We start from the raw sequence: 14,151 nt of genomic DNA on the forward strand, positions 1-14,151 counted from the left end.
ACATCTACAAAACTCTCCAATCGCGACCATTGTAACCCACTATCTTCATCTCTTACGCTCTCACAACCTGGTGTACAATCGCACAGATCGCGAACATTGTATTTACTTCGATACACCGTAAACAGCCACCTACGAAACCGGGTGCAACAACCCTCCATAACCACCAACACCGGTGGCTGAACCAATCCCGCAACTAGACGCCAGACGCGCTCGTTCGCGAGCCCGCAAACTCGATCAGCGAGTAAGAAGGACATGCAAGCGACCACTCACCGATGGAGATCTTATCGGGATACGCCGCGGGCAAGAGGGCCAGCAAAATGCACAAGGCAGTCGTCATTAGGGTGGAAACGGACGTTGGATTGCTGCTCCGTGAACTCCCGTGGTTCCGGCTATTTCCAAGCATAGTAGACACGACACCGTGAAAAATCGTCACGCGACGCCACCGACGCGACGAGGGTAGACCACCCGTTCCACGAACAACCGGGTGGAGCATCTTCCGTGCTCCGTGGTCTGACACAAACTGCCGTACTCCACTTGCCGTGAACTCGATCTCGCTTGAACCGCCCCAGCATCCCTCTCCTACGTCGGCCTTCCCCTCATCCCTGAACCCAGGACCGGCCATCATTTAACCAGCCCTTCCGCCCTTTGCGTCCCTACCCTTCGCCCCTATACGTTTCTGTTCTCCTCTCTTCGTCCCTCTCCTCCCCTCCACCATCCGCTTCGCTACAGATCCTGGTCTCGGTACCATCTCCACCACCAACCCCCAACACACACTCCACCCGCCGCCTGTACCGTGTTTTCCTCTCCCGCTTCCTCTCGGTCGCTACGCCTATCCCTTTCCCTCCGGTTTATCCGTTCCCATACCCATGATGCAAGCGCACGCTTGACGCGCATGTTACGACAGAAGCGCACCGCGCGCGGTTCCTACACTTCCTGCTACCTTCGATCAGATACCGATGCGCTCCGACAACTCTGTTCGGTCGGTACGACGAAACAAACATCGAGAGTGATTGCTTTCGAAAACGACGATAATAAGTCACGGTACGGATTATCGCAGAGAAACATCCAGAAAACGCGAGACGAATCTGTTGGTGGTAAAATTGATGTTACCAAACGGCCGTTTCGATGTTCTTGCAGTAACGTTTGTGTGGTTGACGTGATACAGGGGCATGTACTATTCTACGGTATATAGTGGTAATACGTTCCGATATTCTTTCAACTTTATACTTTATCATCACTTGATGGCAAGTGTTAACAATGATATAAATTCTTGAATGGTTTTGAAACACCGAAAGTCCTTGGTGAATGTATATGATATATTTAGATGCAGAATTTAAGGGGAATGTATTTCGCGTTGAGCATGCGCGAACTTTACCAATCAAGACTGGCGGGAAATATTTAATAATTCGAAATTGTTTACACCCATAATCTAAGCATTTGGTAAATGTCTTAACATGTTTAAATTATAATATCTCGCGGCAGTTACATATTGAGCAGTTTATTCAAACGCCTCAAGGCAGCCGAGTCATAAATCTCGAAAGTGGAACAATCGTATGTGCGTGACCGAAGCGATTTCTTGCTTTATGTAAAAGTTAATTCCCCATGTCTAGCAATGAGAACAGTATGCTCCTTTCTATTCGCTCTCTTTAAACCCGTGCAAGAGACCAACCTCAAGCCTCCCGGTTGCTTTGCTCTTTGACTCGACGTTCGTAAAGCGAAGCATGAAATAAAGGAAGCCGGCTGTACCGCTCGCAAAATGTCACAGGCATTGTAGGGTCTTAGGAACACGTCCAAGAACTACGACCGCTTTCGGCCACATAAAACGTATGTACTTACACGAAGTCGTAAAACGCCGATTCCCGTTGGTGATCAACATCGAATCCGAAGTGTTGTTTCCATCTTGTTCGGATTGGCATCGATCGGTATAAACGCAGTAAACTGAACTGACAGATTTCACCTCCAATTATGAGAGCAAAAGTTTCTGATTGTAAAACTCGAACATTGTAATGGATATACAAAAATAACATTGATAGTACGATTAACACTGGTGTAATTAACTTATTTATGCATATCTTTCACTACGCACGCGATGTACACACGCACCACTTAGTTTTGTCAATTATCGAACTAATGAGTTCTTTCAATTATCGAACGATTTATCGAAAGCAAGTTGCGCATGCGCATTAGGCAAGTAATAGTTTCCTTTCACCTGACATATGTCTGGAATGGGAACCTATGGTTGGTAGACGCGTGTAGAGGCGATTAGAATATATAATAAACTGCGCGGTCTTATGGTAGGGATGAAGTATGACCGAAGGACAGAGTAGCGCTGGAGTAACTCTTCTCTTGCTCGCACATCGCAGAGAGAGGGGATAAAGCGACTGGAGGACTATCAGGAGAATCCCCCACCAACAACTCCATTGGAAAGAAAGAAATGTTACTCCAGTTATTTTCCTCTTTTTCTAGTGCTGACCACTGCCGACTTCATCCCTACCATTCGCGACTCAAGCGACTATAGGCGGCAGTGCGATCGTACTGCCATAGCTGGTCATAGCGGCTGGAGAGTATAATGTGTGTACACCACGGACGTATACACAAGTCCGGAAACTCCTGTGGTGGGGGTGATCCCTTAAAGAAGACCGAAAGTTTCATGAATCTTCCGCTAGCCACACAGCGCTGCAATCGTTGTATATATTATGCATTCTTTTATATATTATGCCATGAGAGTGACAGATCTTAAAAAATTTTAACATAAGTGTTTTTAACGTTTGTGTAATTGGAAATTTTTACTGCAATGGATCCAGCATTGCTTAGAGAGCGAGAGCTCTTTAAGAAAAGAGCTCTTACAACTCCTACGTAAGTATTCGATCCAGTTTACTTTCCTAACCTACACTGTTGCATAAATATTACACATTGACAGCACATATTGTGCTGGAAATGTATTACAAGAGTATATACAAATACATTATTATATAATTAGTGTAAGAATTTAAGTATATTAATTAATTATACTGCATTTTAGTACATGTATAAATTTTAATAATAATCCTCTGCGACATGGTATAACATGTAAAAAAATTTATTTTCCTAGTGTGGAAAAGAAGAAAAAGGAACAAGAAAAAGATTCTGTCCGAGATGAGCCGCTTAAGAAAAAGCCAAAATTATCCTCTGTGTCCAGCGGTCCCAAATCGGACATGGTTAACTATAAAACTATGTCTGGTAGTACTCAATATAAATTTGGTGTGTTAGCTAAAATAGTGAAACACATGAAAGCTAGGCATCAAGAAGGTGACGATCATCCGTTAACATTGGAGGAAATCTTAGATGAAACTAACCAATTAGATGTTGGATCGAAGGTATGATGATAGTACATTAACATTATCGGGAGTATGAATCTTCGGACTGACTTGTTTATCAGGTAAAACAATGGCTTCAAACAGAAGCTCTTATTAAAAATCCAAAGATAGAAGTAACATCTGACAGCAGATTTGTATTTAAAGCAATGTATAAAATCAAAGATAAAAAATCTCTATTAAGATTATTAAAGCAACAGGACTTGAAAGGTCTTGGTGGAATTTTATTAGAAGACATACAAGAAAGCTTGCCGCACTGTGATAAACATTTAAAGGTAAGTATTAGCATGACCATATTGACATTAAGAATAAGATTTAGTTAGAAAAGAATATGATTTAGATTAGAGTAAGATTTAATTTTTACATAGTGAAATAGCACTTTCAATAGTAAGTTATAAATTGTAGAGTTTACAAAATGAGATATTATTCATAACTCGACCTCTAGACAAAAAGAAAATTGTCTTTTATAATGACAAAACAGCCCAGTTACCAATAGATGATGAATTTCAAAAATTGTGGAGGGCTGTTGCAGTCGATGCAATGGATGATCAAAAAATTGACGAGTACCTTGAAAAGCAAGGAATCAGATCAATGCAGGATCATGGCCCTAAAAAGCCAGCTCCGATCAAAAGAAAGAAACCTGTTAATAAGAGAAAACAATTCAAAAAGCCAAGGGATAATGAACATTTAGCGGATGTTTTGGAAACATACGATGATTCCAAATAGATATTCTTTAAGTCTTGTAAATAAAAGGAATTGATAATTGAACTGTTTAAAGAGAAATGAGAGTGTTTTGTAATCTTAACTCTGTCCTTAATATAATAGTTCATATGCACCAAAAATTAATTTTGGAGGTAAAGTTGTGCGCATAATTACATATCACATTGATACAATAAATAAATAAAAGTATTTATTGTCATGACTTTTCATTGTAAGTACAAAATAAATATAGATCAAGTAGTATAAGATCTATCTTAATTATGACCATGTAAAACATGTTCATAATGAGCCTTGTAAAACAAAGAAACTTTAAATATTTTGCATATTGTGAAAATATTGAACATTAAATTTTGTTTTAAATATCTGTATGTGACACTGCAGTCTTATACGGGCTATTGTAAATTTTAATTAACATAATGTCAGTATATTACTATTGTTTCGTGTTAATAAACTCTGTAACGTAAAATCTTGAAAATTACATACTTTGTAGAGTACAAATAAACGTTACATACGGTATTATATAAATCTTTGGTATTTATAATTTAAATGATAAGTACGTGTACGCAATTCTTTTCGTTTCTAATATAACACTGCAAAGTTTCATGAAAACAACCGCCACAATAATTCGTATTATACGTATCTTTAAATTAAACATTGATAATAATAAATTAAGAAATTATGTAGATTAATCTTTTGGTAGCGCCGAATCACTTTTCCCTCGTGAATAAGCACGCGTCGCCTTGCTACCAAGCATTCTGTCTAATAAAGATTGTTTGTTTCTCCTTCTGGCTGCCAAAACTTCCCGGCACAGTTCGTGGAAAGATTCAGCAACTTGGGTGACCTGAAGAAATTAATCATTTTTCAAGTCGGAGTCGTGTACATAAACGCCTGACAAAATGTTTTAAAATTATAGAGGAATTCGCTTCTTTAAACATTCTTCCTTTTTTTAGTGTATGTCTTCATAGCTCCGTCATTACTTCCAAGTCTTAAAAACACTCTCATTGTATGACACGAGTGTTTAAATCTACTAATTGGTTCTGAAATCTTTAAGAAGTTAGGCTAACATATTTATGTTGTTTAATAAGTAATACATTCAGCTTAATAATACAATTGAGTAAATAGTACAATCTATTATAGACAGTACAGTCCGAAAAATCTAATCTTTTGTTTCTTTCAAACAGACAACCGTTTCCAAACATTTCGTCAATAGTATAAGCGACTTGTTAGTAAAAACAAACCTGTTCAGCGGCGGATACTTCGCTGAACCAGCACTCGAAGTCTTTCGCAAGTATTTCTCCCTCTTCCGTACTAACTTGTCTTAAGTGTACCATGTCGGCTTTGTTTCCGACCATAGCGAGTGGCATCGTGGCTTCCGGATCAGCCACCGCGAGAGTTTCCTTCGCCTTCCGTACAAAATTGAAAGAACCTCGGTCGGTTATCGAGTAGACTAGCAGTAATCCGTCTGCCCATTGTAGCGTCTCCGTGGACGGTAATTCGTCTTCGCTCTGAAACATCGACCACAAATAACGAATGCTTTTTTTATTTACCTTTCCATCATTAATGAAATCGTTCAATAAGCATGACGTGCAGAACCGATAGAAGACATTACCTTTGGGCAGGTGTCCAAAATTTCGAAAAGAATCGGTTCACCGTCGACCAGCACCTCGTGTTTGTATCTGTTTTCTAAAAAAAAAAAAGAAGCACGAAGGCCGAAGCATTTTAAATTGCGACAAATAACTTATCCCGCGGGGGGGGGGGGAATTTGGGGAACTGAACTTATGAAAAATTACGTAAGTGTTATTATAACACCGTCTATAGAGAAGAGATCCAGGTACACATCGCGACGGTTAAGTGGGATCTTTCGGGTCCAGTCTAGTTTTAGAACCCTCGTAGCACGTGCTAGCGAGAAAGCCGCTTGTCTTCTGTCCGCGTCTGTATTTGTACAAAACAAGGAGTCTTGTTCAAGTATCAACCTCGCATTAGTACTCGTCCTGTCTAGTGTCAAATTCGTCTTCGATAAATTTAGACCAGACGCGGGCCGAGGTATGCGTAGGGAGCGTTATACACGAGCTTCGAGTTGGGCCATACAGTTTGCTGGCAGTTTCTCAAAAAATAAAAATCGCGTCATTCTATTGTCAACTCAGTCCACGTTTCGTCGTAATTTATACCGCGACTGGATGCCGTGTCTCATCGCAGGCGAATTACACGCTGTAAATTGAGATGTTTCTCACCTGACTGGTGATCATATTCCCCGATGTATCTCCTGGTTAGAAACCTCACTGTGAATGCTGGAATGCAAAGAGAACAAATGCTGCTGAAATGTTCATTCAAGTGACATACATTTTTTTTTTTTTTTTTGAAAAACTGAGGCGGCGAAGTAATACGAATTGTAGTATTTCGTAAGTGTACCTTTCGTAGCAGCTTTATTATTATTATAGTATTAGATTGTGCATTCATGAATAGAAATTCCGAACGCGCATCAGTTAGAAAGTTATCAACCTATATTTTCCGAGGGACCTACGTTCCATTTTCTACTGTTCGATTAGTTCAACGATATTTAAAGTACAAACGATTGGGTTTGGAACATAAATGTTTCGTTTATTAAGGAAGAAATACAGAACGGAAATATTATTTATCAGAGAAAAATGGATGATGCGATAAAAACATGTAATTCTTTCCACTTTCGTTAGGAATTTTGTTTATTGGTCGTTTGGTACGTAATCCAACATCCTGAAAACGAATGAGATCTTGCACGATACGGTACGCGTTCCGACATATCGCGATTTGATCAAGAGAAACGAGAGCTATAGCCTAGTGACCCGCTTCGAAGTATACCACACTATTTTTACCTCGAACTCGAACCTGCTACGGCGCCACAAATCCTTACACGAGCGTTAAACGTCACCAATGATGTGTTTCATCTTAAATTCAATGAAAACTGATCCGTTTGTATAAACGTTTCGAATGAATGTCATCGACAAAAGCTTGAATTGTCGTTACGTTTCATTGAACCACAAGAATATAACCATAAATTGAAAAAAAAGTCAAATGACAAAAACACAAGATGTAAATTTAATTTTATACAACTTATAATTATCCAGGACAGCTAAATTTATAAAAGGGTTAGATAAAAATTTTAACCGAACAAGATGTTAATTTAATTTTATACAACTTATAATTATCCAGGACAGCTAAATTTATAAAAGGGTTAGATAAAAAAATGTTCAAAAAACGAATAGGTTGGTTCCCTGGTACACTTTAAGTTCGTGATTGACAGGACCATCTGAACACTTCGTTGAGAAACGAATTTATCGGGGATCGGTGTATTTATGTTCGAATCCTTCGAGCAACATCATTTGGATGCTTTCCTTCGCGTGGCTCATTAAAAGTTCGCCGGAGTTCTCGTGCCAATTTCTTATGCGAATTGATTCGGTCGCTTCAATTGGTCTTATTACGTTTTCTTTCAACAAAAAGGAAAGTCAGTGTGGCGTCTGGTTAAAAATACATTCGGACGAGAAACGCACCGCAAAAGAAAGACATTACATGTCGTTCTTTTCGAGGAGGTAGGGGGGAGGGGGCAACGCACAAACGATATCGGTTACCTTTTTTTGCTCGTGGAAAATTGACGTTATAATCTTTTATAAGACACGGATCCAAGGAAATTGTGAAATAAAACTTTATAAATAGTGGTACATACAGTTTTGCGGTCAGTGTGGGGTGTGCAAATGTCGGGTTCGACCAATTATTTATTCACCTATGCGTTACACGTGCCATCACCAAAAATACACGTCGTTGGCTTCTTTCAGGGTCCTAGACACACGTTTCTCACACACCTATCATTCGTTAATTCATCTTAAAAACATTCGTGGAATTACTCTTATAAGAATGAAGTTGAGAAGAAAAGCGGTTCGAGGGGATTATGAATACATGTATTAACTTTTTTCTTTTACGTAAAATTTCATTGAACTTGTGTGTTTAGTATTATTCTTATTTGTTAGTTTAGAATACGTATATTATCTCTAATATTATTGCATGCTAAAACGTTTAGGTATATAATAATTCACAAATATAAGAAGAAACTAATTTTGAAAGTCTACTTCATTCAAACTGGGTGTGTGCTCATTGTGGATTTGGAACCCAGGTGTATGTCATCAAGTATTTCGAAACTACATGAAGCGGAACATTTGTTTCTAACATTACTACAGAGTTTTAACGTAAGAAACCCTGCCAACGTAAGGAAAACGAACGATGAAAGTAGAAACTGGTTCACCGTCCTAGAAAACGATGTTATTGATAGAAGCTTAACGATGAAGCTTTAGACGATCCCTATGTGTCAATTTCGTATAAAAAACAATAGACAATCAACGGGTCACTTTCTAAATTCGAACGAGATTTAAGGTAAGCCGTATCATCCTTATCCTTATATACAGGGTGGGGCAATATCTATTAACACTTCAGATATCTTTGAAATTATAAGGTTCACAGAAATATTTGTTAAACAAAAATTGTACAGTACGAAGAAAGCCATCCGATGGCGTTAATAGTTTTTTTTTACAGGTGGAGGTACTTTCGATATTTCAAGGTCACCTTCATTTTTTTTATGTGGATCGATATGTTTTTATTTCCGTAGAATGATAGATGAGCTTAAACAGAGTTCAACGACCTATTTCATAAGATCATAGTAGGTGTTCGAAATGATGACCATCACTGTCAATGTAACACTGAATTCTTTTTATGACTGATTGACCTGCAAGTCTTATAACGTCAGAACTTATTGACGTGCAGGCTGCAATAATTCGCTGTTGCATGTCTTAAGGTGCAATTGGTACTTCTTTGTACACTTTAGCTTTCAATGTTCCCCATAGAAAGAAATCTACAGGTGTCAGGTCTGGTGAACAAGATGGCCACGATATTGTACCGCCGCGACCAATCCAACGATTTTGAAATTTTTCATCGAGTTCCTTTCGCGCAATCAATGTGCTGGGATTATACTATTTAGTTTGTCGTGTAAATAAAAGCAATACTTCTAGCAAAGGACCCAATGTATCCTTAATAAAATTAGCGTAGATGTTGCCATACGAATTTCCATTGATGAAATGAGGACCAATAATTTTATCACTTGTGATACCGCACCATACGTTCACAGACCATTGTAGTGCAATTCTCGGGAATAATTTTAGGCTATCAAAATTTTTCGATGTACCAACGGAGGCGTTCGTAGGGTCAAAATACCAAGCATATTCGACAAATGGTTCAGATCTTCTACGCGCATGCGTAGTAAAGGCGGGATCCTCTTTAGAACACTTGAGCGACAATGTAAACACGTGCGCTTCCCATTCTTGAGTTAACGGTAGTGTTGTATAAAGCTCGAGTCTTTGAAGCTACAAAGCTTAGCCTTAAAGACTGAGTCTTTAAGGCTACAATCATATGAAGCTCGAGGCTCAAGGCTCGAGCTCCAAGGCTCGAGTCGTCGAGGCTCGAGGCTCGAGTTTCAAGGCTTTGAGTAGTCGAGGCTCGAGCCTCGAAGCTCGAGGCTTTTATGTTTAACACGTTCACTGCTGAGCATGTTTCTGCTGGTTTTGTCTTCAGCGCCAAAGAGTGATTGCCCATTAGAATCATATAATAATATATTACACAATATGATTATATGTATTGTGCAAACTTATCATGCGTGGTACATTAATCTTGCTGCCGGTCATCTATGACTCCCACGGCGTAAGAGTAGGTTTCCAGTCGATCAGATAATACTATATTTTGAACATTACAGACAAATTTTTAGCAATGTTTCATTTCGTCTACTATTCAATGGTTATTTTGTTTCATTTTTCATTTCCCTTTCTTGGTATCAATCTCTCATGTGTTTGCAGTCATCGCTGTATTTTTTAAAAACTGTATAAAGTATAATATTATAGATTTAGTGTAAATTCCATTATTTAACACTTAAGGGTTCTAGAGGGTTGAACCTTAAAGCTTCAGACTTAATGTGGAATAACACAGTGACGATTGGCAAAAATTAAGTTTTTTATATATATACTTTCAAAGTATAATTTTTCGAAAATATTCTACCAGAATATTAAGTCGAATATCACGTGAATAACGAAAAAAATGTCCCAACTTTGATCAATGAACCGTGAACAAATTGAGAAATTATTTTGTTCGACGCGTAACATCCTATGACTCGTATATCTTGCTCAAGTATACATAGGTATTTTGTAATAAAAGAAAATTTAACGTATTGTCCAAAATATATATTTGATCACCCTATTAATAATAGTTTAATGAGGTTTGGGTGTTGCAGAACTAATTTATAAAAACCATGCTTTTCTGGACGTTTTAGAATTATTCCCCCTTGAATCTTTAAAAGCTTGAGATTCGTGTAATATTAGAGTTAAAAACTGAAAATTTTTAGGTTAAGTTTTAAGGCTTCGAAAATTCAAGGTCTGTACATTACTTCACTACATACAATTTATACGACTCGAGCTTTCAAGCTTAAAGGCTCGAGCGTTAAAGACTCGAGCTTTCACGACTCAAGCTTCGAACCTTGAGGGTTCGAGCCTTTAGGGTTTGAACCGCGACTCGAGCTGTTAAAGCTCAAGACTCGAGGCTCATTTTAACAACACTAGTTGACGGTGAGCAGAGGCAGATAAAAAAATTTAAAAAGCTGCGTATCGATGTGAGAATACAAATGCAACTTTAAAACTTTTTTATTTTTGATTCTTTGTTAAGAATCAAACTTTACATGAATGTTTTTGCGTGTTTTCGTTTTTTTAATAGAACTTTGTAACGGTACGAGATAGAACAAAAGTTTAAATAAAAAAATTGTTCAGTTCTTTTGGATTGTTAAATCACCAAAAGAAAAAGTTTCTACGACGCGCCATGTATAAAAAAATTCTTTTTTTGTTATTTTACATATGAGTTCTTAACTTCTACTGTTCGTCGGTGAACATGAGCTCTGAACATTTATCGAATATTCACTACACTGCTATGTTCCACAGCAGGGGCCCAATCTCCATACTTCTGGATATAAGCAACGTAATATACAGAACTGGCATAAAGGTCTGTTAATTATGGGAGTGAAGTTATGGCTAAAATAATATCATATAGTATAGAACTTATTATACTTTTAAAAGTTGATTGGTTTATTATTATTGGTAGAGAATGGTGCTCAGGGATAAATGAACTTTGTATAGAATTATTAAAAATTTTTTTTTAAATTGGCTGATGTCACCAAACGGGGCAACGTTGCCATACCTTGTTGGTACTTAGTTATTCCAAGAAAACATTCTGCTTAGGTTGGACTACTCTACTTCACGTACGCGTAAACAATTTATTTACTGATAGGCATCGGTCCATGGCTTCACCATATCGAGGGCCACCATTTCGAACTAAAACTTAATACACAAACTAAACTGCCCTAGCAAGAGCGGGCACGTCAGCTAGTAGTATATGTACTCACCACTTTTCCCGACTCCAGGTGCTCCAATCACAGCCACCTTTACCTCGCATAGCGAACTCTTCTTTCTCCGTATACCTCTAATCGCATTTGACGTCATACTCCGCGCATTTGTCACTGCACAAAGCATAACAGAACCATGTAGCGCGGCTGCAATAGAAATCTCGAACAAAGGAACGGGTATATGTGCGTCCGTGTGTTGTCAGGTCGCGGAGTGTGTACGTGTGAATCGTAAAAATTTGTCGCGATTACATATTTCCTCGACCGATGTCCACCGGCGTCGATAACACCTCCAATTTTCATATACAACGTTCGAATCACTGATACAGATAAGCCGTCGTCTTATTTCAAAGGCCCGGCCTCTGCCAAGGAAGACACGGGACGGGAAATCGTACACGGTTAGTTAATAATACAGCCGGATTAACCAGCCGCAATGACATTTATTTCACGGGTTTTCCTGAAGGTATTACTGATGCTCCCGTTTACCCATCACGAATCTATGCATTCTGATCTTAAGACTTCTGATCTCAAGTCTTCTAATGTCAAGATGTCTGGTCGAAAAATTTCTGATCTCAAGACTTTTAATCTCAGGGTTTCTGATCTTAAGACTTCTGATCTCAAGTCTTCTAATGTCAAGACGTCTGGTCGAAAAAATTTCTGATCTCAAGACTTTTGATCTCAGGGTTTCTGATCTTAAAACTTCTACTCGCGAGACTTTCCCGTTTACCGGGTGCCCCCGTGTTGCCTTCATCGGAATCGAAACGGGACCATCTGCGAGGATCGGTTGAGGCATTCGCCTCGTGTTCTCTTTCGAACGAAAGTTTAAATACAACCGCACTCTTCATCCTCGGGTGAAAGAAGAGGGGAATGGAAGCGGAGAAAGAGCCGGTTCGTGGTACATACGGTTACGATACACGTTCGAGAGAGACGGAACCGACGCGTTGGGTACATTAATAGAACAGTTCGCACATGTTTCGTGGAATCTGAAGAATTTACTCCAGGCGTCTAACAATGTACCGCTGCGGTACATGCGTCGCGTTACGGGTGAGTGAGCCGTTCGTATACCGGGCATGACCGTGTTTTGATCGCGAACGGTACATTTGGATTCCATTATATTCACTGTATTAATTAATGCTTTCCGAACATTTTTGTCGATCACACGTGTAATCATACAATAAAGTAATGTACACGCACTATCGGATAAAATTATAAGAACTGGAGCGTAATGATTCTTTTGAACGAAGACTATGAATGTTTATGCAAATTCACAATTTTGGACATTAATATGTAAAAATCGGAATCAGACAGAATTTTATTTCTGGTACGAAAGGTTTTAATATCTTGATAATAACACGCAAATACTATTAAACTTCATTCAAATCTTTTTTTACTACCTTTGTTAGGTTAGTGCTATAAATGCATAATTATTAATGTTTAAGGAAATCATATAAAAATCGGAATGAGACAGAATTTTATTTCTGGTACGAAAGGTTTTAATATCTTGATACTAACAAGCAAATACTATTAAACTTTATTCAAATTTTTTTTTACTACCTTTGTTAGGTTCGTGCTATAAATGCATAATTATTAATGTTTAAGGAAATTCATACTCTTCGTTAACTAGTACAGAAAATGCTAAAGAAATGCTGCAACGAATGATTACGCTCAAATGATTATAGCTTTGTCCGGTACTGTATATTCTGTTCAATATACCCCTTAATGCCTGAATTAAAAATTTCGAATACAAAAAATTAATTACTACTCACTTTACAGTCTAGTGGCTAAGTCAGTATCTAAGAGCATTATTCTGAGTTTTAAACAGTTAATGAGATTAAATAATTGTTTGTTAAATGTCGACTCATTCAAGAAGAAATATTATTTTATTATAAAAATTAGAATTTCCACGTTTGAATGGTTAAAAATTACGAAGTACGTTTTTTTTAATCTTTTATTCGTTATTTACTCACTTTACAGTCTAGTGGTGTATTAGTTTAAGAAATGGTAAAGGTACCATACCTGCTTGTAGCTGTTGCACAGATGTACCATGCATATATTATACTGAAATACTGATTATTTAGCCACAAACCTCTGCAAAAACGTGCGTTTCGTACATATATTACGACAAACGTGAAGAGGTAAACAAAACAATATCCCGATTCGAAAGTTACCCGCGTTATTGATTATCGCACCGTGTACTCTCCAACAACGATTATAAACCACGTGTTATTTTTATTTCTAGTCGCTTACCAGGCACCTAGAACACACTGACGTGCAGCTTCTTCACCATTCCCTGTTGCACGTATCATCAACTTGTACGGTAATCAAACATTCCGTCTTATTAATTCATCAACTAAGATCGGAAGAGTTTTTTTGTTTTCTCGAAAACGATATCGAAGGATGTGGTAAATGGATCGATATCGGAAATCACAACGGAATCGATCTGTTTTTCCGTGTCCGCCGTTGCACGTGTACCTGAGCGACTTCGCGGTTCCGTTGCGTGATCCGACGCGCTTCTTGGTCACCGTGCGACTGTCTTTTGCCCCCATTCTCTTTTGGCGGCTCTCGCGCGGGAGCCGGGCCTCTTTATTGCTCTTCGGCCAGGTATACGCGTGCGATACAGTAGCC

General features: G+C 38.4%; 2 protein-coding genes across 3 annotated transcripts; one reads left to right on the top strand and one right to left on the bottom strand.

Annotated features, from left to right (window-relative positions):
• Positions 1–2,709: 2,709 nt before the first annotated feature.
• LOC107193882 (general transcription factor IIE subunit 2) lies at positions 2,710–4,213 on the top strand. Of its 2 annotated transcripts, none has more exons than XM_015583416.1 (4): positions 2,710–2,856; positions 3,092–3,356; positions 3,419–3,628; positions 3,759–4,213. In XM_015583416.1, the coding sequence occupies exons 1-4, from the start codon at positions 2,795–2,797 to the stop codon at positions 4,077–4,079; spliced, it is 858 nt and encodes a 285-aa protein (XP_015438902.1). In that variant the 5' UTR covers positions 2,710–2,794; the 3' UTR covers positions 4,080–4,213. The 2 variants fall into 2 exon arrangements, with proteins under 2 accessions (XP_015438902.1, XP_015438903.1); XM_015583417.1 differs by having other exon boundaries at positions 3,722–3,793.
• A 545-nt stretch (positions 4,214–4,758) lies between these two features.
• LOC107193881 (ras-related and estrogen-regulated growth inhibitor) lies at positions 4,759–13,872 on the bottom strand. The gene is made up of 6 exons (XM_015583415.1): positions 13,774–13,872; positions 11,530–11,643; positions 6,305–6,361; positions 5,683–5,756; positions 5,312–5,578; positions 4,759–4,914 (listed from the first exon to the last, which is right to left on the bottom strand). Exons 2-6 carry the CDS (start codon positions 11,624–11,626, stop codon positions 4,759–4,761), a joined length of 651 nt encoding a protein of 216 aa, XP_015438901.1. The 5' UTR covers positions 11,627–11,643; positions 13,774–13,872.
• Positions 13,873–14,151: the final 279 nt, after the last annotated feature.

Source organism: Dufourea novaeangliae, unplaced genomic scaffold (genome assembly GCF_001272555.1).
Source record: "Dufourea novaeangliae isolate 0120121106 unplaced genomic scaffold, ASM127255v1 scaffold34, whole genome shotgun sequence".
Taxonomy (NCBI): Eukaryota; Metazoa; Arthropoda; class Insecta; order Hymenoptera; family Halictidae; genus Dufourea; species Dufourea novaeangliae.

Coding starts and splice junctions, on each gene's coding strand:
- LOC107193881 (XM_015583415.1), bottom strand. CDS start 11,626: ATGACGTCAAATGCGATTAGAGGTATACGGAGAAAGAAGAGTTCGCTA. Junction 6,362..11,529: donor ACCTGGAGTCGGGAAAAGTG/GTGAGTACATAT, acceptor TTTGCATTCCAG/CATTCACAGTGAGGTTTCTA. Junction 5,579..5,682: donor TTTTGGACACCTGCCCAAAG/GTAATGTCTTCT, acceptor TCGATGTTTCAG/AGCGAAGACGAATTACCGTC.
- LOC107193882 (XM_015583416.1), top strand. CDS start 2,795: ATGGATCCAGCATTGCTTAGAGAGCGAGAGCTCTTTAAGAAAAGAGCT. Junction 2,857..3,091: donor AGAGCTCTTACAACTCCTAC/GTAAGTATTCGA, acceptor TTATTTTCCTAG/TGTGGAAAAGAAGAAAAAGG. Junction 3,629..3,758: donor ACTGTGATAAACATTTAAAG/GTAAGTATTAGC, acceptor TATAAATTGTAG/AGTTTACAAAATGAGATATT.